This window comes from Rhinoraja longicauda, chromosome 18, assembly GCF_053455715.1.
Source record: "Rhinoraja longicauda isolate Sanriku21f chromosome 18, sRhiLon1.1, whole genome shotgun sequence".
NCBI lineage: Eukaryota > Metazoa > Chordata > Chondrichthyes > Rajiformes > Arhynchobatidae > Rhinoraja > Rhinoraja longicauda.
The window spans coordinates 10,982,533-11,008,856 of NC_135970.1; the positions used below are offsets into that span (position 1 = coordinate 10,982,533).

At 43.1% G+C, this 26,324-nt stretch overlaps 1 protein-coding gene across 5 annotated transcripts in view; it reads left to right on the forward strand.

The window, feature by feature from the left end:
• dgkza (diacylglycerol kinase, zeta a) overlaps positions 1 to 26,324 on the forward strand; it is a 567,459-nt gene that overhangs the window by 316,461 nt on the left and 224,674 nt on the right. For 3 of the 5 annotated variants that reach the window (XM_078415101.1, XM_078415103.1, XM_078415102.1), the window contains exon 2: positions 12,891 to 13,939. The exons of the other annotated variants lie outside the window; for them this stretch is intronic. In XM_078415101.1, coding sequence (XP_078271227.1) covers positions 13,005 to 13,939 — 935 coding nt within the window. In that variant the 5' untranslated portion in view covers positions 12,891 to 13,004. The remainder of the gene's footprint in view (positions 1 to 12,890; positions 13,940 to 26,324) is intronic. 5 annotated transcript variants of the gene reach the window in all.

A 26,324-nucleotide genomic window follows, 5' to 3' on the forward strand; every position in this document is an offset into this window, starting at 1 on the left:
TTTCTCTCTTTATTTACTAAATGTCAGGATTTTGTGTTCTCTCGAAAAATTTTAATGACCCATATATTCAAGATTTGGCAATGGTTATATAGGAGAAAGAGCAGTGGTCCAAATGTTGGTTCTTGTAGAACTTCGTTTTTTTATTTTCTTCTGATTTGAAATTAGAAGAATCTGAATATTAATCGGTTGCTTTTTGCCATGATTCTAGTTCTAGCCATGATTCGACAATGTCTTCAACTCCATGGGCCAATCTCCCAAATGTTTTTTGTGTGCGATTTATCCTATTGTCGAGTGAAGGCAGATGCAATGAGATTAGCTTTCCCCCCTGCAATTGCAAATAAATCTATTTCCCTCCCCCACTTTTCCTCAGACTATCCTCTGACTTTTTTTTTGCCCTGCTATTATGGTTTGCAAGTGGTATTTTAAGCAAAATTCGACAATTTCTTTCGCAGATTTCGTCCAATTCTCAGACTACTGTTGCTATCTTAACTGCACTGGCAAACCACGTGTCACTTGTACAAGGTGTTTAATCGCTCACATCAAACATATGCATCATTAACAGATTAACAATTAATAGATTATCAAATAAGCGCAACGGTAGCAATCTGAAAAATAGACTTGAGGTCCTTTCTGAGTAGTAACATTGTCTTTCAGATCACAGATAGAAATGATCAACTTTCTTCTTGGCATCAATCCAATGTAGAACTGAAATGTTTCTTCTCTTTCCATTGCTGAATTAACAGAAGTTGTTTTGACATATGTTTTGAATGCCTGATCTGTGACAAGAGATGTTAAATATATTATTACCAGCACATTGTGAGTAACTAATATATTGCTACTTCTCTAAACCCATGTTTTCAGCGACGTTATCATTTCAAAACATCCATTTTCTGTGTTCCTATTATTTAACTATCAATGTTCAGAGCTGGCACTGCTGCAAGCTTTTCTGTATGGAAAGATAATTGGCCCATAGCAACCTGGTTGTGCTAGTTATTTCTTTCCTGGACAGTGAACTCTGATCACTTGTATGACCATCTCGTATTGTATGTTGAGGCAAATGACACCAGCTGTAGGTTTTCGATTACTTTGTGAAGTAATTAACCTGTTAAGCTTTTTAAACTGTTTGCCGAAACCCTTTCATTACCCAGGGACAGTTTCTATTCTAATGTGGGATGGTTCCAAATTATCAACAGCAAAGCCTGTACAACCATGTGACAATGAGTATATAGCATGTTTTAGTGATGTTGATTGAGTGATTAATATTCACAAAATGCTGGAGTAACTCAGCAGGTCAGGCAGCATCTCAGGAGAGAAGGAATTGGTGACGTTTCGGGTCGAGACCCTTCTTCAGACTGATGTCAGGGGGGCGGGACAAAGGAAGGATATAGGTGGAGACAGGAAAATAGAGGGAGATCTGGAAAGGGGGAGGGGAAGAGAGGGACAGAGGAACTATCTAAAGTTGGAGAAGTCGACGTTCATACCACTGGGCTCCAAGCTGCCCAAGCGAAATATGAGGTGCTGTTCCTCCAATTTCCGGTGGGCCTCACTATGGCACTGGAGGAGGCCCATGACAGAAAGGTCAGACTGGGAATGGGAGGGGGAGTTGAAGTGCTCGGCCACCGGGAGATCAGTTTGGCCAATGCGGACAGAGCGCAGGTGTTGAGCGAAGCGATCGCCGAGCCTGCGTTTGGTTTCGCCGATGTACATAAGTTGACATAAGTGATTAATATTGATCAAAACACCAAGGAGAATTTTCTTTCTCTCCTGTGTAATAGGACCATGCTATTTTTTTCATCCACCTGAGAGGGAAAGTGAGGTGTTAATTTTAATTTGAAAGAGAACAGCTCCAACAATTCATTACTCTCAATAATTCATTTGAATGTCTCATTTCTCATATCTTCTTCAGCAGAGATGGAGGCCATTTGGCCCACTGCATCCATGCTGACCATGAGAGCAATCCAATCAACCCCATCCCCTCCAACTATTTCCCTGCAACTTATTCTCTCCATGCCAATGAACTCCACCATGTTTGTCCTACACTGGAGATTACGATAGTCAACTAACCTACCAAGTAGGATGTGTTTGGGAGGGAGACGAAACTGGAGCACCTAGGGGAAACGCACAGTCACAGGGAGAATGTGCAAACTCCACACAGACAGTTGTGGAAGTGAGAATCAAGTGCAGGTCACTGGAGCTGAGACCTGCAGCTCTACTTAGTGGGTCATTGTGCTGTCCTTCACTGTGTGCTGTGTCGGAGGGAAGCTGGAATCCATACGCTTCTCACAGTGGTATGGATGCCACAAAAGCACTGCTAATAAATGTGAGCCACAGTTACTGCAAAACCCACACAGTTATTCCTTTAATACGTTTTGTCCCTTCGTTTAATACAAATTTCGATTTTGAATCACAAGGAAGGATTATGCCTCTTTCAAATGTTGTGTCTGCTCTTGTTGAAATTCTGAGCTTTTGATCACCAGTAGTGTACCTTAATGGGACATGTATTTAAGTACTTCTGCATTACAAAATGGACTGAGACTCTGTCTTTAGATATTCTGGATAGCTTTCAACATGCCTGCTGGTCAGGCAACAATATGTTTCCATTCAAGGCTGACATCCTTAAAAACATCTACACGGTACTTAGTCTGAAGAAGGGTCTCGACCCGAAACGTCACCCATTCCTTCTCTCCCGAGATGCTGCCTGACCTGCTGAGTTACTCCAGCATTTTGTGAATACACGGTACTTAGTGCCCTCCGAAGATTTGGCAATTACTAGATCTGCGATGTGTTGCAAAATTGCTAAGTTCTCTCACTCTTACCAAGTTTTTAGTGTTATTACATTTATTTCACTCTTCCCCATTTGTAATTTACTTTCTGACTGGGTGTGGGAGGGATGCTGCATCTCCCCTCGCCTCCTTTGCTTCCAAGCAGAACAGTTCCACTTTTGAAGGTTGTGACATATAAGAAATAGAAGCAGCAATAGATCATTCAGTCCTCCTGCCTGCTATAATGTTCAATATGTTCACAACTGGTTTCTTTTTACCTCAGCACTACGTTCCTTCACTAACCTCATATCCCTTGATTTTCACGATAGCCAAAACTGGATCGGTTGCAGTCTTGGATATATTCAGTGGGTAATCCTCCACAGTCTTCCTCGGGAGAGAATTCCAAAGATTCACTATCCTCTGGGTGATTAAATGTCTTCATGTTTATCTCAGTTTGCCGAGTCCTCATGTTGAGACTGTAACCCCTGGTTCTGAATGACTCCAGCCAAGTGAAACAGGAACACAGCAACAACCCTGTTAAATCCCCTGAGAGGTTGTATATTTTAATGAAATTACTTTACATTCTTCATGAGAGTATCGGCTCAGTCTGTTGAATGTCTCATTAAAAGATACATCCGCTATCCAGAAATCCATGTGGTGAACCTCCATGATACTCCTGCAATCACAAGGATCTCCTTCCTTTGGTAGGGAGACCTGGCCTTTTATTCCAGGGCCATGTGCCTTTCTACTTGTTCGGACCAATTGCTGTGAGCTATGTGGGGTTTGGGCATATTGAGCTAGTTCCATTTGCCTGCATCTGGCCTATATCCCTCTAAACCCTTATTCATATATCTGTCCAAATGTCTTTTAAAAGTTATAATTGTATCCACTTCTATTGATTCCTCTGGCAGCATATTCCAGATGTGGACTATCCTCTGAGGGGAAAAAGTTGCCCCTGCTGTCTCTCTTGAATTTCTCCCCTCTCATCTTCAGCCTCTGCCCTGTAGTTTTTTAATCCTCTCTGTTGAGATAATGACTGCCTCTCGTGATCTTGTACACCTCAATAAGGTCTCCTATCAGGCTCCTATGCTTGAATGAAAAATAGTCCCTGCCTATCTAACCTTTCCCGATAACATTTTTTAAGTACTCTTCACATTGGACACAGGAAAAAAGAGAGACTTGCTGTTAAATTTGCATGTTTCATCTTTTGGACATGATTAAGTGCCTTGAGGAAGAGCTGACAAGGACTCTGCTCTAAAATGTAAGAAACATGGCAGCCGATCTATGAACAATAAACTCCAATTAATATTTGTGAGTTGATCTCTTTTTATGATGTTGGTTGAGGGATAAATATTGCCTCAGTGCTTCATCGACCCTTGAGTGATGCAAGCTGTTGTATATATGCTGTGGGGAGTAACCAGAGTCTTGGTTCAGCATCTCATCCAGAGCACAGGATCTCAGAAAGCAGCAGCACCTCAGTAAAACACTGAAGTATTTGCCCAGCTGGGTTATTTTTCTGAATTCACTTTAGTTTAGAGATATGACGTGAAAACAGGCTTTTCGGCCCACCGAGCCCGTGCCAACCTGTGATCCCCGTACACTAGCACTGTCCTACACACAAGGGTCGATTTACAATGAACCTTTCAACCTGTACATCTTTGGATTGTGGGAGGAAACCAGAGCACCCGGGGAAAACCCTTGTGGTCACACACTTCGTACAGACAGCATCCGTAGTCAGGATAGAACCTGGGTCTCTGGCGCTGCAAGGCCACAACTCTACCGCAGTGCCACTGTGCTGCCCTAAGAGATGGTGAAGAGAAAATGTTTTTTCCCTATGTGTCACAAGGGCAGCGAGTCCAGTTGCAGTGTGATCGATGGCACTCCACCACCTGTTATTTACTAATTCTTAACGACAGAAGGATTAACAATCTGGGATCTTCCAGAAATTGCATAGTTGGCATTGCATTTTTCACCTGACTGCAGAAGGATGTTTAAAACGACCTTGAATCCATTGGGCCCAAAGCAGAAAGTGTTACTGTCTGAAGTATGACATCTCACCATGGGTGGGGCTGGCATTATTTTCTAGCATTGACTACTTTCAATACTTGAGAAAGTGTGAAGTTCCACTCAGCCCTTAAAGCTAGCATCTTCTATGCAGAAGTCCATTGTTTTTTGCCTTTCAAACCTTCCAAACCTCCTTCATAACAAACATTTCAGTCTGACAAGTCAGCAAATTGGACAGATGATATTTGCAAGAGTTAGCACATGCCCATTATGTTCCTCAGGTTGTTTCATTATGATTCGACTGCCCCGACCATGAGAATAAAGAGGAAGAAGGTTGGACTTTTTTGCCTTCCATCACAGTGAGGAATGTGGGGAATCCGCTGTGGTGGATGTTTACATTAACTTTTATGTAGTTGTGTGCCTTGGTGCTTTTTTTCCCATATGGCTGTATGGTCATTCGCATATCGCTGCACCTTAATTGGTACATGTGACAATAAAAGACCTTTGAAACCTTCGTTATAATATTTGGTCCTTCAAAATGTAATGAATTGATTAGCAGTCAATAGAATTATTTGGCATTTTGCCATAAGCATGTGTACCAATGTATGCTGAATAATTTGACAACTGCAAGATCTTGTTAATAATTATAATCAATATATATTGCAATAAAGGCTACATGTAGCCTTGACTTAATAAGCACCGCCAAATTCCTGTAGTTTAGGTTAACCATGAGAAATGCCACATGCGGTTTGTTAGTAATAAAATATGCAATGTTTTAATTCTGTACATGTGACTAGCTACATGGCTTGCATCCAAGGATGTTATATGTATCCCATTATAAATATATAAGTCACAAACCTTCTCAGTGATCTATTCAATGAAACACAGGTCCTAGCTTTTTAATTTCATTTCATAAGGAGAGTTAGGGCTAAGCGTTAAATATCGTGACTGGTGACCTTTAAATATACCCACAGCGCTAAAGTTGGGTCCATTTGATGTTGTAGTGTCCATTATCGCTGCATGCATAGCTTCATTCGGTAACCACATCTCGGAGCTCTCTGCAAGCGTGAGCTGGATGCTTGGTACGTGTGGGTTTTCGTCTTGCTCCCACATGTGAACGATAGCTTCGTGGGGGTTTGAAGTTTCGGGTAGCTTGAAGAGTTTGCTCTGTATCCTGTGTAAAACACGGTTGCAAGTTGTTGCACTTGTTTACTGCCTTTTATGTCCTCGAGATGCCACGGTGCTTAGCAGGCAATGAAATAATTTTGAAGCGTGGTCACTGTTGGAACATGGTAAATCTGACATGTGATCTCCCAAGAATCTCTCATGGCTCGCACTATAGCATGGACAACTAATCTATTTTTAGTGACGCTGATTGAGAGATGAACCATGACCAGGATACCATGAAAAAAACATGTTGCATGTTGTAAACCAATGAACACCTATTCACAAAGTGGATTCGCCTATCCGTCGCCCACCCATGTTCTCTCTCCAGAGATGCTTCCCGGCCCTGTGAGTTACTCCAGCGCTTTGTGCCTTTTAAAACATCTACTATTCACAATGACTGTCACAGCCCTCTCTGTGATTGCTTTACAAATGTTCTAAATTAAGCCTTGTGTGTGTGGCCGTGCATGGACGATGTAGGAGAGCCATGCAGTAAACCTTCTGAACCTGACCTTTTCTCAGACAGGCAGCAGCTTTCAGTGGCCTTTGCAAAGACGTTTGACTGGCTGCAGTGGCATTCCATTTTAAATGGACTTTGGCACTTTCGTGCCTCCAGAATTAACTGTCTCCTTAAACCTCTAAATGTCACCACGAAGATTTTTTTTCATGGTTAGCAGATACTTTCCTTTTGATATAACGTTTTGAACTCCTGCAGGAAAATTACTGCTTGTGGAGTTGACTGGCAGACAGTTGAGCCATTTGGATCAACATGTTTCCTGCATTTATGTGGAGTTAGTTTTTCACAGCTGTGGAAGTGGGACCCTGCTTGGAATTAATATATTGGTGTGGATGTGCTCATTGTCGAATAACCTGCACAGTTTTGTAGTATTGCCCGCATTAGGTTGGCAGGCAAGGTTACTTATGCCCAATTACTTGTTCTCACTGGCCACAGATGATTTCAAAGGTCGGCACAGTGGCGCAGCGGCAGAGAAGCTGCCTTGCAGCCACAGAGACTCGGGTTCGATCCTGACTATGGGTGGGCTGTACAGAGTTTGTACATTTCCCCGGGTGCTCCGGTTTACTCCCACACTCCAAAGACGTACAAGTTGGGGGGTAAATTGGCTTTGTTAAAAATTATAAATTGTCCCTAGTGTGTCGGATAGTGCTAGTACAGGGATCGCTGGTCAGCACAGACTCCAGGCTGAAGGACCTGTTTCCGCACTGAATCTCTACTAAACTAAAAACTGAAGAGGTCATCTTGAATTGGAGAGACAGCGAGCAGGTACTGGAGTATGGTAAGAGGATGTGGTATAAGATGTGGGATAAGATGATCCGACTACACTCTTCAGGCTATTTTCCTGTCAGGCAAGAAAAGTAAATTCACGAAATAAATTCTGTCTGAAGAAGGGTCCCGACCTGAAACCTCACCTATCCAATGTTCTCCTGGGATGCTGTGTGACCAGCTGAGTTACTCCAGCACTTTGTGTCATTCCTTGGTAAACCAGCATCTGCAATTCTTTGTTTCGACATTCTAAATTTACAACACTACAAGTATTTTCTTTTGATTACCACGAGAAAGATCAGGTTCACTGCTGATGACGGATCTTTAGTGAATATCTTGCTTGCTGGGTGCAATACGTGTGTCATGGCAGTGATGGGAATAGAGAGAGCCAGTGGCACACAAAATGCTAGAAACAAATATTACACACGAGTATTCTATACATAAACCTTGAAATTAATCGTCATCTTACATGTAATCTTACCTTCTAATCAATAATATTTTACACTGCAATTTTATACCTTTAAGGCCCAGCAATATTAATATAAAAAGCAGCAAAAATAAGTAAAATTACTAGAATTTTTTTCTGGTTGCATGAGACTTCCAGATGTTGAAATACCAGATAAATGATATTAAACTATTGGTCTGGAGGTTCCTGCTTTCTGAGTCGCTCCTATCGTGAGTCAGGATGTTATATTTGCAGTTTCACAATTTAATATAAATCCAATCCAAATTTTCTGCAGGCCCAGATTCCAAGTACTTAGTCTAGGGCACGACTTGGCCTTTTGATTTGCTGTATTACATTTGTGTATTTTCTTATTAATAGCATAAATGTTATAATATTGCAAATAAATTTGCAGATAATTGCTGCATGTGAGCAGTGGTATTATTGAAGAGCATTTTTATTCATATTCATATTTCATAGCGACATAAAAGAAGGCTTTTCTTCTCATTGAGCCCATTTAAAATAGCACAACAGCTCAGTAGTGGTTGTGGAGTCTGACAGGATATATTGGTTGGATATTCTCACTTCTGATCCTCTTTCAATTGTTTTCACCCATACCGTCCTCTTCAATTACTTGTCCCTTTACACCCTATATCCCTTGAAATGTCCCATCAAGAACCAGGGGCCACAGTTTAAGAATCCAGAACCAGGGCCACAGTTTAAGAATAAGGGGTAGGCCATTTAGAATGGAGATGAGGAAAAACCTTTTGACCTAGAGACTTGTGAATCTGTGGAATTCTCTGCCTCAGAAGGCCAATTTTCTGGGTGCTTTCAAGAGAGAGTTAGATAGAGCTCTTAAAGATAGCGGAGTCAAGGGATATGGGGAGAAGGCAGGAATGGGGTACTGAATGTGGATGATCAGCCATGATCACAGTGAATGGCGGTGCTGGTTCGAAGGGCCAAATGGCCTACTCCTGCACCTGTTGTCCATTGACTCCCAGTCTCGTTTGACAGCCTCAAACCCATGGTGTGAAATAAGCAATGTGGAAACTAACCTAAGGTGGCAATCTGCAGTGTGGAGCAAGGTGTGTGTGGAACAAGCAAATGTACTGCGACCATTATTTTTAACTGTAAATGAATAAGGCATAGGAGTTTGGAAGTACTTGTGATGATGGGCTATTGACCTTTCATTTAATTTGTTCATCGTTTTGATATGCTGTCCTTTTCAGTGGTATCAATCAAAAGGACAGCATATTTTAATGATCCCCAATTGGCCTTGAGAAGATGGTGGTGGTGAGCCACCATCTTGTACTGCAGCAGTCCGTCATAGAGCTACTCCCAATATGCTGTAGTATGGAGAGAGTTCCAGGATTTATGGCCAGAGATGAAGAAGGAATCATTATTATTTCCAATTCCAATATATTTCCAAGCGTGAGGTGTAATTTGGAGAACAACATGCAAATGAAGATATTCCTCTGTGTCATCTACCCTTGTTTTCCTTGATGATTGAACTTGCACATTTGAGGAACAATGACCACAGCCTTTGTAGTGTTTTGCCTCCAATGATTACAGTTTTACCAGAGCTCTATAATGTGTCGACATTCAGGACATTTACTCATGTCCATTCTAGAATTCAGTTCTCTGGTCCACTTTTGGAGTCAATAGACAATAGGTGCAGGAGTAGGCCATTCGGCCCTTCGAGCCAGCACCACCATTCAATGTGATCATGGCTGATCATTCTCAATCAGTACCCCGTTCCTGCCGTCTCCCCATACCCCCTGACTCCGCTATCCTTAAGAGCTCTATCTAGCTCTCTCTTGAATGCATTCAGAGAATTGGCCTCCACTGCCTTCTGAGGCAGAGAATTCCACAGATTTACAACTCTCTGACCGAAAAAGTTTTTCCTCATCTCCGTTCTAAATGGCCTACCCCTTATTCTTAAACTGTGGGCCCTGGTTCTGGACTCCCCCAACATTGGGAACATGTTTCCTGCCTCTAACGTGTCCAACCCCTTAATAATCTTATATGTTTCAACAAGATCCCCTCTCATCCTTCTAAATTCCAGTGTATACAAGCCTAGTCGCTCCAGTCTTCCAACATATGACAGTCCCGCCATTCCGGGAATTAACCTAGTAAACCTACGCTGCACGCCCTCAATACCAAGAATATCCTTCCTCAAATTTGGAGACCAAAACTGCACACAGTACTCCAGGTGCGGTCTCACTAGGGCCCTGTACAACTGCAGAAGGACCCCTTTGCTCCTATACTCAACTCTTCTTGTTATGAAGGCCAATCAGTCCTTTCAGTGACTGATGCACTAGGACACCCAGATCTCATTGTACGTCCCCTTTTCGTATCTTGACTCCATTCAGATAATAATCTGCCTTCCTATTCTTACCACCAAAGTGGATAACCTCACACTTATCCACATTAAACTGCATCTGCCTTGCATCCGCCCACTCACACAACCTGTCCAAGTCACCCTGCAACTTCATAGCATCTTCCTCACAGTTCACACTGCCACCCAGCTTTGCGTCATCTGCAAATTTGCTAATGGTGCTTTTAAATGTCAAATGTTCCTGGGGGCTGCAGGGAGACTGGTTGTAGCACGGGCGACCACGCCGCTGGTCTTGAATAGCTGCAACTGATTTGTCTTGCGTTTTATGAACACGACACAGCAGAGCAGGTTTCCACAGTGTTAGGTAAATGAGTGCATTATAGCTACAGGAACAGACTTGGGGCTAGTTCTAGAGTATGTCTTCAATACGCGAGCCAAGATGTTGCCTGCTTCCTTGGCCTTTGCCTTTTCCTGTGCTCTAATTTTTCTTGAAATCTGTGAGTGAATTGAATTTGCCAGAGACTCACGTGCATGTTGATGGGAAACTTGGACCATCAACTGGGCATTATTTGCTTAACACTAAAGCTAATCTTTCAGCCTTAAATAGTGTTTCCTTCTCCATTGATAGTGCCTAGCCTGCTGAGTATTTCCACTTCATGTGACTCTTTGTGATACGTGCTTATCAGAGTAAATAGTGACACGAATCAGTATTTTAGGTGAATATCAATTCACACACCAATACTGAGAATATGAAAGAGTACTTGTCTGTCTTTGTACGAGTAATAAACAAATCGGAAATATAAATTAAATTATTTAAAGAATGTAGTTATCATAAAATATGTAGTTTGTGTTTTCTGCATTAAACAGAATGCAGGTGTACTGATGAAATGAAACAGTAAATTATCTATATACTAAAACTCTCATTTGTTATCTTGTTTGTGACTGAACTTCAGCCAAAACAGTACACGATAGCGTGACAATTTTAGGCCCACCTTACTCACCATTGTCACTTTAGTGATAATGCAAGTAGTTTTATTGAAATCGGTCTTATATTTTTAAAGTTATTCACCTTTTAATGTTTAAAAGGAGGGGAGGGGGAGGAGGGAGGGAGTGGGGGAGAAGGGAGAGGGGAGGGAGGGGAGAGGGGAGTGGGGGAGGACAGGGTGCTGCACCAATGCAGGAGAGGTTTGGGCCCAACGGGTCCACTTGGTCTAGTGTTATATAACAGTGATGTTAGTTGCGAAATGAACAATGACTAGGATACCATAGTGGAACATCGCAATTTATTATGGTTTATCTGGATACTGAGCGGCAAATATGTTACAAGACATATTTTGGGTTGTTACTGCTGGCACTTAAGAGGTGAACCACCCACATTATGAATAAAGTTAACATCTGAGTGTTGCTTGGCCTATTTAACTGGCAGATGAGACCCTGAACTCTGGTTGAACGATCTAAAATCAGTCTGTTGCTGGGAATCAAAATGAAGGAAAAAATCAGCCATATATGGTACCGCAGACCATTACCAACAGCGCTTTTTGGCTTTAATTTATACGTAATATTGTTAGCTTTGAGGCTGACATTTCATTTGGTGTCTTTTGAACTTAAAAAACCCAGGAATATTAGGAATGGAGTACCTTATTGGGCTAATTGATCCTTCTCAGGCATTAATTTCACCTGTGGCCCGTCTGTATGCTGGCCTATTCCTGGCTTATCTGTTGATTCCCTTGCTTAATAAAAAAATCTGCCAATCTCGCGCTTGTGGAATATAGTTAATTCAGCATCCTTGGCCTCTTTGGGAAGGAGAATTCTATATTTCTGCTATCCAAAAGAAGTGCTCACTGAGAGCGTGTTCCATTGCTAAATTGCCAGAACATAAATACTCACTAAGACTAATACTTCCGAAGGATTGATAGCTTGCGCTGATCATCTATCCACTGGTTCTATTGATAATTTAAACTCGGTGTTTATCTGATCGATCAAATCTCCCCACAGCTTTCCTCGCCCCACTGTTACACAATGTGTCGGGTCAACTGAAAATAAATTTGAATCTGAATTTTTAAATCCACCATTCCACTCCGGAGTTGAACAACTTTGCCAACTTTCAATAGTGGACGCATTAAGTAAGTTGAGTGATCCAAGTTAGTGGCCTGGTTGGACACCAATGCAGAATAAGTTAGTGTGCCAGAAATAACAGGGGAGGCCAGGTATTATTGGTGATCAGCACCAACATTTGACCAACGTTCTTCAGCTTTTTACAAATAAATCCCAGGGGTAACATTGAAGGAAATGTGGAACTGAAAGCGTGCTTAATTGTCAATATTATTTCACTGGCATAAGCCTTTTGGGGTGATTCAATTTCTGAGCTTCCTGTGAGGCTCAGCAGCTGTTCGATCCTCTCACTAAAATGGTCACACTGGGCGGGGTGTATAGGGAAATAACTGCAGATGCTGGTACAAATCGAAGGTATCACAAAATGCTGGAGTAACCCAATCTCGCGCTTGTGGAATATAGTTAATTCAGCATCCTTGGCCTCTTTGGGAAGGAGAATTCTATATTTCTTCTATCCAAAAGAAGTGCGCTCACTGAGAACGTGTTCCATTGCTAAATTGCTAGAACATAAATACTCAGCGGGTCAGGCAGCATCTCCGAAGAGAAGGAATGGGTGACGTTTCGGGCCGAGATCCTTCTTCAAGGGTCATAACCCGAAACGTCACCCATTCCTTCTCTCCAGAGATGCTGCCTGACCTGCTGAGTTACTCCAGCATCTTGTGATACCTGGGTGGGGTGTATTGTCAATTTACAGAGTGTTGCGACTACAATGCCGATCTCACCTCCAATGTGTGGCGAGATCATTCCAATGGTGTTCTTACTGCGCAATCTCTACCTTTTTAACAGCTCCCAGCGCCTGCATGAACTCCAGTGAGCAACAGCTTTCCTTTGTAACAAAAGAGAAAACCCTACTGCCTATCTACCCGCAGGCTTCTGCCCTCCCCGCACAAAGATAAGGACATGGAGACATTCTTCAAGAGGCACTTCAGGAAAGCAAAACCCGCCTCGTCTGGTTTCAAGCTGCCGAATGGCGGCAGGCAGACAAATAGGCATGCGACTGGGGCAGTGCCGGGCAGTAAAGTGAGGCGGCGCTCGAGTGTGGGGATGCCGTCGGCCATGCTGCTGCAGAGGCGGAGGTCCAGTCTGCAGACGCTGGGCCCGGCCCGGTCGGGTAGTGCAGCCCCCAAAGGCATCAGAACCCGCCGGAGATCCAGCACCACCGCCCTTCACCTCAACCCCAGGTTTGCCATCAAGAGGAGGCGTGGCGGCCAACTGCGAACCATCGACACCCACCTGCTGGGGCCGTCCGTGCTGCTGGCCAGCTTGATTCAGATGGCTGAGGAAGAGGAGGGCGAAGCCGGTGGAGATGATGAGGCCTGTGCCACAGGGGAAGCCATCAGCCCTGGCCTCAATGAAGGCAGGCACTCTTCAGGAGAGTCGGATGTCTCCGAATCTTCATCCTCATGTGGTCGTTGGAGTGAACTAGAGCAGGAGAATGGGACGTTGAGCAATGGAACCGCTTCTCAAACTCCAGAGGCCTTTCAACCGTTGCACTGCAGGCCAAACTACACCAAGCCTTTTATCAGGGCTCCCCGGTGTTTGAGGCGGAGCTCTTCCCAAGGCCCCACTGGGGAGTTGCCCTCCCTCGGACTGTACGGAAGTTACAGGACCATAGGCCGGCGCTCCAGCTGGGGGCGGGCGCAGGCAGCAGCCGGCAAACCCACCGCATCGCAGGCGGCGGCACGAGCAGGGAGCAGGCGGCCCTCACTGAACGTCAGGAGGATGCCCTTCACTTATCCCCCGCCACGCTGGAGGCACGGCATGCGTAGAAACTCCCTCAACCTGATGCACAGGAAATGCCCGGCTAAGCACACAGCATGGAGCAACTTCCTGTCGTATGTATTCCTGAATACTTCTTGCAGTAGGTGGGGAGGGTTGAGAACATGGAATGGTACAGCACAGGAACAATGTCCATGCCAAACATGGTGCCAGGTTAAACTAACCTCTTCTGCTAACACATGAACCATATCCCCCCCATTTCCTGCATGTCCATGTGCCTACCTGAGCTATTGTAAGTAGGAAGAGGAATCCTATCTAAGCTATTGTAAGTAGGAAGAGAAATGGTCTTGTCCTACTTGGCTATCTAAGGAAGTTATCTCCCTGAACTATACCTATCATAGCTCTTGCTAGTGGAAGAGTGCAGCCCTGATGGAGCCCCTTGCTCATCTCTCTCTCTGGCTGTGCTATGGGATGAGGGTTGCATTCTGCAGTTGAAGCCATTCTTCTTGACGTTTTAATGAACTGTCGCAGAGTCCAGGCCAATTAGGTATTACGTTAGGAGAATGATGCAAAATAGGAAGAGGATATTTGATGCATTTTGCCCTTGTTGGCTTGTTAAAATGAAAAATTCCCGCTCTTCCTCTTCCTCCATAGACTTGCATAATTCCATCATAAACAGTGTGAGGGAGTGTACATACCAAGAGTAAACCACCTTTATTTATCGTGGCTTTACCTTCCCCTTTGACAACGTAAATGACTTTTTAATGTGGTCGGCAGGTGAGCATCATCAACATGCATTAAAAAGTCACAAGAAGCCTTGAATTGTAGTCGATTGTGTAGTGCAGTCACCTTTTTTAAAGCAAGTGAAATTATTATGTAATGATCAAAGGCCTTTGCATTAAACTCAAGCTTCCTCTTTCCTTGAATGAAAATTAATTGACAGCATAACCTGCAGCTGGAAGGATAGTGGAAGCAAATAATTCAATTCAATTTTGTAAAAAACACATTATTTCCCAAGACAATAGACTGCAGAAGATAATAGATCCGCATTTTGCTGCATTCACTCCCTTTCTTCACACATTGGACTCGAACATACTGCCAGTTAGCAGCGGGATCTGTTTCACTCAGAGGATAGTCGGTATCAGGAATGAGCTGTCAGAGAAAGCTATAGAAGTGCATATAAAAACGACTTTCAAAAGACATTTTCACAGATATATAGATAGGAAGGGTTAGGAGGGATATAGATAGGAAGGTTTCAGAAGGATGTGGACATGGTCTAGTGGGATATTGATAGGAAAGATTTAGATGGATATGGATTGGAAAGGTTTACAGGGATATGGATGGGAAAGGTTTAGATGGATATGGATAGAATGGGTTGACAGGGATTTGGGCCAAATGCAGGCAAATGGAACTAGCCCAGAACGTTAACCTAATCTGTAGGAAAGAACTGCAGATGCTGGTTTAAATCGAAGGTAGGCACAAAATGCTGGTTAACTTAATCGGCATGGACAAAGTGAGCTGAAGAGCCTTTTTCCGTGCTGTATACCTCTATGACAATGAACTGCAGCTGCCTGCAGTTTACACATGAATGGCATGGTTTCCCACATCTGTAGGGTCAATGATGAGACCAGAGGCTTTCCTGAGCTGATAGGCCGGATGCATCGTGTATCTGGCCCCTTGCGTGCGTCTGATATGGGCCCCTTCAATTAAATGGGATTATTTGTATTTTAGTTTATATTTATATTTTAAGTTAATTTTGTGTTTTTAATAACTATCTGTTTAAATATATATATCAATTTGTAATAATTTTTTCAACATCTTTGAACAATGTCATTTGGAAACTGCAAACAATGTTAGAAGGCTATCTTAGATCTAGAATTCGGTAACGAGAGAGTTAATTGTTGAAATTCGAGCTATGAGGCCTTTAGGGAACATTGAACATAACATGCTGGGACTCTGAATCAAAAACTTCCAGTTTTTATGTAATCTGAAACCAAGGTGTTTTATCTGTATTAAGCAATCTATGAAGGTATGATGCATAAATTGGCCATGATCGACCAGGAAACTAAAATGTTGGTAGTAAAAAACGCAATAGCTAAAATTTAAAGAAGGAATGCAGTTTACTAGAAATATATATCATTTTAAAGGGGAAGAAACCCTCAAGCTGGGAAGTGATCCAGCAATAGCATCAAATGAAAATGAGGTAGGATTAGCTCAAAGGTAAAGGCATAACTTTGCCAAAATGGCCATTAAGCTTGGGAATTTTGAGAATGTCATAATTCAGCAAAGGTGCACCTTAGTATTGAGAGTAGAATATGAGAGTTGGTTGGTGCGCTGTTTGCCATCTCCCAAAGTTCCATAGACTCTAGAATCATTCCCACAGACTGGAAGATGCTGGGCCAGATAGCCTGACATCAGCCATGTGGGAAATGTGGCAATCTATTATTAAAAAAAGTGGTAACAGAGCACTTAGAAAATATTAAATGTATTTGACAGAGTCAAACTAGGAAAAGGTAAATATTGTTGACAAATCTGTTACGTGGCTTTTGAGGCTGTAGTTAGCAGAATTGATGAGGGTGAATGAGTAGATATGGTATATTTGTACTTTCAGAGGAGCTTTGATGAGATACCACACAAGGATACTAAACAAAATTTAAAGTGTTGCCATTGTGGATAATATACTGGTGTCAGTTGAGGTGTGGTTAATTGGCAGAAAACATTGAACAAATGGATCATCTTCATATTGGGATACTGTGGTTCGTGAGGTGCTAAAGATGGTTGGCATTGTGGGTTGAGATTATGATGCAGTGAGACCCCGGGTGGATATCACTGAACATAGAACAGTATAGCATGGGAACAGGCACTTCAGCCCACAATGACCTTGCTGAACATGATGTCAAGTTATAGTGATATGTGATCTATATCTCCCCATTCCCTGCATATTCATGTGCCTATCTAAACACCTTGTAAATACCACGCAATTATAGGCAGGCTGAGTGAATAGAAAGAATGTGGGAAAAATGAGGAGGCAAAAAAAACAGTAGATTTTCTTTTACCTCGTGAAAGGTTGAAAGGTGGTGGTATTTTTGTACAAGAATCACTGAAAGTTAATGTGCAAGCACACAAAGCAATTTGAAAAATAAGTGGTTATATGATAGAGGGGTTGCAGTGATTGATTTCTGGTTGGCATAGCCCCTACAACTCTCACCAACCTCCACAGATGCAACATAGAAAGCATTTTATCAGGATGCATCACAGCTTGGTTTGGGAACAGCTCCATCCAAGACTGCAAGAGATCGCAGAGAATTGTGGAAGCAGCCCAGACCATCACACAAACCAACCTCCCTTCTATTTAGAGATGCTGCCTGTCCCGCTGAGTTCCTCTAGCTTTTTGTGTCTACCTCCCTTCTGTTGACTCCGTTTAAACCTCACGCTGCCTCGGCAAGGCCAGCAGCAGAATCAAGGCCGAGTCGCACCCTGGCCACTCCCTCTTCTCCCCTCTCCTTTCAGGCAAAAGGTACAGAAGTGTGAAAATGCACACCACCAGATTCGGGAACAGTTTCTTCCCAGCTGTTATCAAGCAACTGAATTATCCTACCACAACCAGAGAGCAGTGCTGAACTACTATCTACCTCTTTGGTGACCCTCGGACTATCCTTGATCGGATTTTGCTGGCTTTTCCTTGCACTAAACGTTATTCCCTTATCATGTATCTATACACTGTAAATGGATCGATTGTTATCATGTATTGTCTTTCAGCTGACTGGTTAGAACTCAACAAAAGTTCACTGTACCTGCATGTGACACTAAAGTAAACTGAGACTGTATATAGAGCGATTAAGACGATTGGGCACGTACTTAAGAGGGTAAATGTATGACAGTAATTCCACTGTCACAAAATAAAGAGATGGCCATTCTGGATTGAGATGACGCAAATTTCTTCAATCAGGGTAGTGAATCAATGGAATTTTCCACCAAAGAGGACTGTGGAGGCTCAGTGAGTTTACTCAGGACAGAGATATTTAAATGTCAAGATAACTGAGGCATGTAGGGTTCGCACAGGAAAGAAAGTACCTTTGAGGTTAAGAGTCAAGAGTGTTTTATTGTCGTATGTCCCAAAATGCAACAATGACATTCTTACTTGCAGCAGTACAACAGATATGTAAACATAGTATTCTGTAAACACAATAATAACTAACAAAAACACACACACTAACGCACACACAAACTGCACGATCTTATAGAATTATAGACAACAGACAATAGGTGCAGGAGTAGGCCATTCAGCCCTTCGAGCCAGCACCGCCATTCAATGCGATCATGGCTGATCACTCTCAATCAGTACCCCGTTCCTGCCTTCTCCCCATACCCCCTCACTCCGCTATCCTTAAGAGCTCTATCCAGCTCTCTCTTGAAAGCATCCAACGAACTGGCCTCCACTGCCTTCTGAGGCAGAGAATTCCATACCTTCACCACTCTCTGACTGAAAAAGTTCTTCCTCATCTCCGTTCTAAATGGCCTACCCCTTATTCTTAAACTGTGGCCTCTTGTTCTGGACTTTCCCAACATTGGGAACATGTTTCCTGCCTCTAATGTGTCCAATCCCCTAATTATCTTATATGTTTCAATAAGATCCCCCCTCATCCTTCTAAATTCCAGTGTATATAAGCCTAATTGCTCCAGCCTTTCAACATACGACAGTCCCGCCATTCCGGGAATTAACCTAGTGAACCTATGCTGCACGCCCTCAATAGCAAGAATATCCTTCCTCAAATTTGGAGACCAAAACTGCACACAGTACTCCAGGTGCGGTCTCACCAGGGCCCGGTACAACTGTAGAAGGACTTCTTTGCTCCTATACTCAACTCCTCTTGTTATGAAGGCCAACATTCCATTTGCTTTCTTCACTGCCTGCTGTACCTGCATGCTTCCTTTCAGTGACTGATGCACTAGGACACCCAGATCTCGTTGAACATCCCCTCTTCCTAACTTGACACCATTCAGATAATAATCTGCCTTTCTATTCTTACTTCCAAAGTGAATAACCTCACACTTATCTACATTAAACTGCATCTGCCATGTATCCGCCCACTCACACAACCTGTCCAAGTCACCCTGCAGCCTTATTGCATCTTCCTCACAATTCACACTACCCCCCAGCTTAGTATCATCTGCAAATTTGCTAATGGTACTTTTAATCCCTTCATCTAAGTCATTAATGTATATCGTAAATAGCTGGGGTCCCAGCACCGAACCTTGCGGTACCCCACTGGTCACTGCCTGCCATTCAGAAAGGGACCCATTTATCCCCACTCTTTGCTTTCTGTCTGTCAACCAATTTTCTATCCATGTCAGTACCTTACCCCCAATACCATGTGCTCTAATTTTGCCCACTAATCTCCTATGTGGGACCTTGTCGAAGGCTTTCTGAAAGTCGAGGTACACCACATCCACTGACTCTCCCCTGTCAATTTTCCTAGTTACATCCTCAAAAAATTCCAGTAGATTTGTCAAGCATGATTTCCCCTTCGTAAATCCATGCTGACTCGGAATGATCCTGTTACTGCTATCCAAATGCTCAGCAATTTCGTCTTTTATAATTGACTCCAGCATCTTCCCCACCACTGATATCAGACTAACTGGTCTATAATTACCCGTTTTCTCTCTCTCTCCTTTCTTAAAAAGTGGGATAACATTTGCTATCCTCCAATCCACAGGAACTGATCCTGAATCTATAGAACATTGAAAAATGATCTCCAATGCTTCCACTATTTCTAGAGCCACCTCCTTAAGTACCCTGGGATGCAGACCATCCGGCCCTGGGGATTTATCAGCCTTCAGTCCCATCAGTCTACCCAAAACCATTTCCTGCCTAATGTGGATTTCCTTCAGTTCCTCCATCACCCTAGGTTCTCCGGCCCCTAGAACATTTGGGAGATTGTGTGTATCTTCCTCAGTAAAGACAGATCCAAAGTAACGGTTTAACTCGTCTGCCATTTCTTTGTTCCCCATAATAAATTCCCCTGCTTCTGTCTTCAAGGGACCCACATTTGCCTTGACTATTTTTCTCCTCTTCACGTATCTAAAAAAACTTTTGCTATCCTCCTTTATATTATTGGCTAATTTATGGAGCAGGTCATTCTAATTCTTCACCTAATTCTAGTTTATTTTGCATATGACATTTGTCATTGAAATGCCAGGAAATCCTCCACTGAAATCAGACATGAATTGTGTGCATGAATGGGCCTAGGCCTTCCGTTTAATAAGGTCATGGCCAATCTGATTATCACCTCATCCCCACATTCCACTCGACTGTGGTAAACTTTCATTCTCTTGCTTATCAAGTATTTGTCTACTCTAATTCAAAAATATTTGCAGTGTTTGCTTCCTGCTCTTTTAAGGGAAAATATTTCAAAGGCTTCTTATCTTCTGAGAGAATAAACATCAGTTTCTCTCTGCCTTAAACAGTAACCTCTTGTGTCTCCCCCAAGAAGGAACATACTTTACACATACCTCCTGGCAATAGACAATAAACAATAGACTATAGGTGCAGGAGGAGGCCCTTCGGCCCTTCGAGCCAGCACCACCATTCAATGTGATCATGGCTGATCATTCTCAATCAGTACCCCGTTCCTGCCTTCTCCCCATACCCCCATATCCTTAAGAGCTCTATCTAGCTCTCTCTTGAATGCGAGTCACATTACATTCTTGTGTTTCAATCAACATTCCTCTCACTACTCTAAACTGCAGAAGATAAAAGCCTAGCCTATTTAACCTTTCTTCATATGACATCATATTCGTTTCTGCTATTAGTCTGTTGCTCCTACTTTCAATGTATTTTCTTCCATCCTTGTTTCGGGAGAACAATGCTGTGCACAGTACTTTAGATGTCAGACACAACCCTCCCCACTATCAAAAGCAGCTATGTGATGAGCTGCCTCAATAAGGTGTTTCTATCAGCAAGGACTTTCAGTATCCCTTTTCTCATTGCTACCATTGGGTAGAAGGTACAGAGGTTTGAAGTCCTATTCCATGAGGTTAAGGAACTACTGCTTTCCAACCAGCATCAGGTTCTTAAACTGACCTGCACAGCCCTAATCCCAACGGAACACCACCGACCATCTCTTGCACTAGCATGGACTTGCTTTCTAATTGTGTTTAACTCTCACGCCTTGTTTTTTTTGTGTTCTTTTTTCTTTTCGCCATCTTGTACAAATTGTGTAAAATATATGTACATTTTTACGTTTTTGTATGTTGTCTGGGTTGACGTGCCCGTGATGCTGCTGCAAGCGAGATTTTCACCTCATGGTACGGATATGACAATAAACTCAATCTGACATGCTCTCACTGCTGCCCTGTCGAACTGAAAGCCAGAGCCTTTCGCTACAGCGGCACGGTGGCGCAGCGGTAGAGTTGCTGCCTTACAGCGAATGCAGCGCCGGAGACTCAGGTTCGATCCTGGCTACGGGCGCCGTCTGTACGGAGTTTGTACGTTCTCCCCGTGACCTGCGTGAGTTTTTTCCGAGATCTTCGGTTTCCTCCCACACTCCAAAGACGTACAGGTACGTAGGTTAATTGACTGGGTAAATGTAAAAATTGTCCCTAGTGTGTGTAGGATAGTATTAATGTGCGGGGATCGCTGGGCGGCGCGGACTCGGTGGGCCGAAGGGCCTGTTTCCGCACTGTATCTCTAAATCTAAAAATCTATTTTTCTGTTCGGTTTCCCGAGCAACTAACAACATTCTGCCAGCTTCCATAATTACTCCTGTACCTGCATGCTGTACTTTTGTACGCTCGGACACCCAGATCTTATCAAGATAATGCACTTTCCAGATCTTTGCATACCCACCAAACAAGTCCATTTCCCTACATGAACATATTCTCTTCACAGCTTACTTTCTTTCTCATTGTTGTGTCAATCAGAAAACATCAGAAACCATGTTTACGCAAATATCGTTTGTATAAATTTTTCGAGAGTTGAGTCCCAGCACTGATCCCAGTTGGATACCATGCATTACATCTTGCTAACCTTCAAAGAGCCACATTTATCCCTACCTCCTGTTTCCAGGATAACACCAGTCTCTACAGTTTCCCATCAGATTCCAGAATCTGCAGTCTTTTGTGCTCCCGGTCACTTCCCAGCATCTTTTGCTCCCTCTGCCTTTCTCTCTGCCACCCGGATGGCACCTGACAATCAACCCCCATCTCACCTGTATCCACGTATAGAAACATAGAAACTAGGTGCAGGAGTAGGCCATTCGGCCCTTCAAGCCAGCACCACCATTCAATATGGTGAATTGGCCTCCACTGCCTTCTGTGGCAGAGAATTCCACAGATTCACAACTCTCTTACATGCTTTTGTCCCACCTATTTCTCCCCCTCCCCCCGTGCCTCTTTATTTTGGCTACTTCCCCTCTACTCTTTGAGTAGAGATGAAGGGTTTTGACCCAAAACATTGACTGTCCGTGTCACTCCACAGATGCTGCCTGACCCACTCAGTTCCTCCAGAACCTCTCCTTTACTTTGCCACATATTCTCACATCTGCAGTCTCTTGTGCCTTCTGTTTCCTGTTATTCTGCCACTTGCAAATGTTACCTCCTACACCAGGAACTTTTATTTTCCTTAATAAATCCACTGGCTTCCCTTTATTGAAGCACCACCTTTCAGCTTTTCAATGGGGCCTTTAACTGGGCTTATGCTATGAGATATGCATAAGAATGGAAGTGACCGAAAAATTGTTGAGATGACGTTCTGGGAAATTGGTTGAGAGAGCAGCAGGGAAACTTTTTGTTGCAAAACAAAATTCTCTTCAAAGAATTTAAGGAGTCTGATGACTTCCATTATATTGTGGGAGGATGGTCACATTGGATGAATGCTCACCAGGTTAGTTGGGAAGTAGTTGAATTTAGATGCATCATTCAATTAAAGTAAATACAGTCAGGTTCTCTCTGTGGTATTCAATGCTGGTTGAATACGGTGGGAGTACAGTTAAATGAATGTAATGTTAATGCCATTGAAATAGTCTTTTGAAAATCAAGTTGAATCTTTCCTGAGAGCCATTCACAGAGCTGTCCGATCAAAATCCCAACTTCCGCCATGTTTTTTTTATTTAATAAAAGCCGACCCTTATTATTAACTAATAATTAACACATATTCTAACTTCATAACTTCCCAATATTTTTTAACAATTGAACAGATTGTGGACAGATCTGATTTTGATTTCCCCTGAAAGATTCTGTCGGTTCTTTATTGTTTTTGCTGGAACAGCGACTGTACGATAAGCTCTGATTAACTTACCGGAGGTGTAGAGAATTGACAGTGCTTAATGCTAATCTAGTGTTTGCAAATTTGGGTGGCAGCCTTGACTCCAGAATGAGCTTTTGACTACCTATTCACGTAACTGCTAAGGTTTCTGCCTAGTATCAGTTCCCTTGCTGCTGAAACCATCTTCCATGACATAGTTACCACCAGCCCTTTTCTTGGAGACAGAAGAAAGTGCCGGTCACATATAGCAGTTTATGCAGCACACTCAGATGCTGTTCATCAATCTAGTCTTTCACATTTTGGTGGCATGTACCGCCACAAACAAAAGAACAGTGGTCACCGCCCAATTTGACAAACCCTTTAGATACTTTGCCAAGTTCCATTGTTCCACATTGTTCCATATATCTATGCTGTTCCAAACGTTTCCGCCTAAGCCCTACGGTTTTGTTTGGTGAAGTTGCCAAGGTACTTCACAGCATTGTTGCCAAAATGTCAGAGTATTAGACTTCTTTGAAGTGATTTTAAGATTGGTAAATGCCCGTACTGCTGCAGACAATTATCGATGATGTTCTTTGTCTTCATTCAAAATTTTGACATCCACAAACATTTTTAGTTAGTCTTGTGATGGAACTGCCAAATAAGCATTTATTTTCCCTTTTGGAGAACATAAAATCTTTGCGACTTTAGAATTAAAGGTAGATTTTGAGCCGAATCTGGCACAGTGTGCTTCTGAGTGATCAGTGTATCACATTCACTTTCTTGATTTATTGGCATATTCTTGCCCAATATACAATGGATGCCCCTCCCTCCCCCCCCCCCCCCCTCCACCTCCTTATCAGAGCTATCTAACTCAGATTACAGGGAAATTTGGAAGAGAATGACATATCTCTGCTCTTTTCATTGAAAAAGTGTTTCCGAGAAATGAAAACATACATTGTGCCGATATATCAGAGCACAGCATCCATTTCTTCCAATAAATTGTAAGTTTACCCCTTCCCAAACTTCTCGCCTCTCTCCCACCAACTTGTTCTGTTGCTAATTACATTTTTCTCTACATCCAGTAGAATCTATCAAAAGTCACTTTAATCATCTTCATAGTTGCTTTCTAGATTTAGGTGATTGATTGCTCCTCACTGGATCATATCCAATAGAAGCTTTTTCAATTTAAGTCTGAATGTTATCAAATCCCAGGGTGGAGATGTCAAAGATCAGAGGGCACAGTTTGAAAGTGAGAGATGCAAAATTTAAAGGAGATATGTGGGGCAAGATTTTTCACACAAAAGCAGTGGGTGCTTGGGACCTGCTGCCAAGGGATGGTGGTGGGGCTGATATTTTCTAGTGGCATTTAAGAGCTTTTTGGAGTGGCACATAGATATGCAGGGAATGGAGGGTATATGGATTCGTTTAACCTGGCATCATGTTTGGCATGGGCATTGTGGACCAAAGGGCTTGTTCCTGTGCTGTACTGTTCCATGTTCTGTGTAAATCTGTAACATTACCCTACAGGATATTCATTTATTTGCATTAAATTGATTGATTTAGTGGACTAATTTGTCATCAATGAACAGTGAAGCCAATGTGCCAGAAACACAAGGATCAAACGCTGCACTGCCCAGGTGCCAGTGATTCATCACCAGTGTGTTCCTCATTATGTGGTTATAAGGAACGCCTGGGGGTAATTGTGAAGGACAAAGGAACAGAGAGGTGTTTGAATGTGAATGCCAGCCAGTGGATTTTATTCCACTGCAGTAAGCCTTTTTGGTTTAGTCTGTGCTTTATGTGTTAAATGGTTCTCTCAAAGGCTTATTCATCCTTTCGCTAAAATAATACATTACCATGCAGCAAACCAGGCTGTGGGATGTGATGTCAGTTTACACACCCTTGCTCCAAGATTGATGGTCTCCTGTCCAATGTGCTGTGGGGTCGATCCAATGCTGGCCTCCATCTGCAGTTTCGACCTGTAACCAATTTTACAGGATTGCACTTTCCTTTTAAATGGTTTAATTAAAAAAATCCCACCGCATATCTTCCCACCCATTTCACTTCTCACCACGCATTTCATGGCGGATTGATTTTAGAATACATTTTAGGAAGAAAAAAACCTGCCGCATCTGGTTTCAAGTTGCCGGACTGTTGCAGGCAGACATGTAGACGTGTACGTGGGGCTGTACTTGGCAGTGAAGTGAGGTGCTGTTCAGGAGGGGTGTCCCTCTGAAACCCATTCTGCTTGATGCACAGCAAGTACCAGGCATGGCACCCCACAGCTTGGAGTCACTTCCTTCCCTGCTTATTAAGGGTGACATAGTGGCACGGCTGGTCGAGCTGCTACATCGCTGTGCCAAAGACCTGGGTGGGTCTCCTCCTCGTGCTCCAGTTTCCTCCAAACCTCCAAAGAACTGCTGGCTGGTAGATACATTGGCCTCTGTAAATTGCCCCTAGTTGGTCGATGCAAACGTGGGATAACATGGAACAGTGTGAACAGGCGATCGATGGTCAACATGGACTCGTGGGACTGAAGGACCTGTTTCCATGCTGTATCTTTCAATCCATTCCTCTGTATCTCTCCATTTTCTTGGAGGAAGTGAGGAGGCTTAACTCGGAGATGGAATTAGGCTTTTCTTTGCTGCCTTTTCTAGTTATCTGCTGGAAACATATAGGCCCGACCTCATTGTTTGTAGTTGTGGAGGAGTTACAGCTCGTCGATGGACAGTTCTAACAGAGCCCCTTGCTAACTTTCTTGCAGATGATACACAATGAACTCGAAGGGAAATCCAGGGCAATTTGGTTTTGACTGCTCTACGTTCAACTTCCATTCTAGCAATTCACCGCAGGTTCTACCACTGCCTACTTACCAGGTGCAATTAACAGTGGCCTATTAACCTATCAACCTGCATATCTTTGGGACTGTGGGACGAAATCTCTGCACCCGAAGAAACCCCAAGCTGCCACAGAGAGAATGTGCAAATTGGATTCAAAGAGCGCCCATGGTCAGGATTGATCGCGGGTCTCTGGCACAGTCAGGGAGCCTCTTTAACAACTGCACTACTCTGTGGATTGTTTCCTTCTCCACACTCAAGCCAATAGTTTTCAGCTTTGCGCCCTCTTGAAGCGCATCAAGGCATTTATTTACAGAGGGAGAATCTCTTCATTGAGCGTACTCCCACCTAAACCTGTTGCACACAACTGTCACATTATTTGTCTGTCAAGCAAGTTCTTTGAGCTTCAGTGAAGGGCAT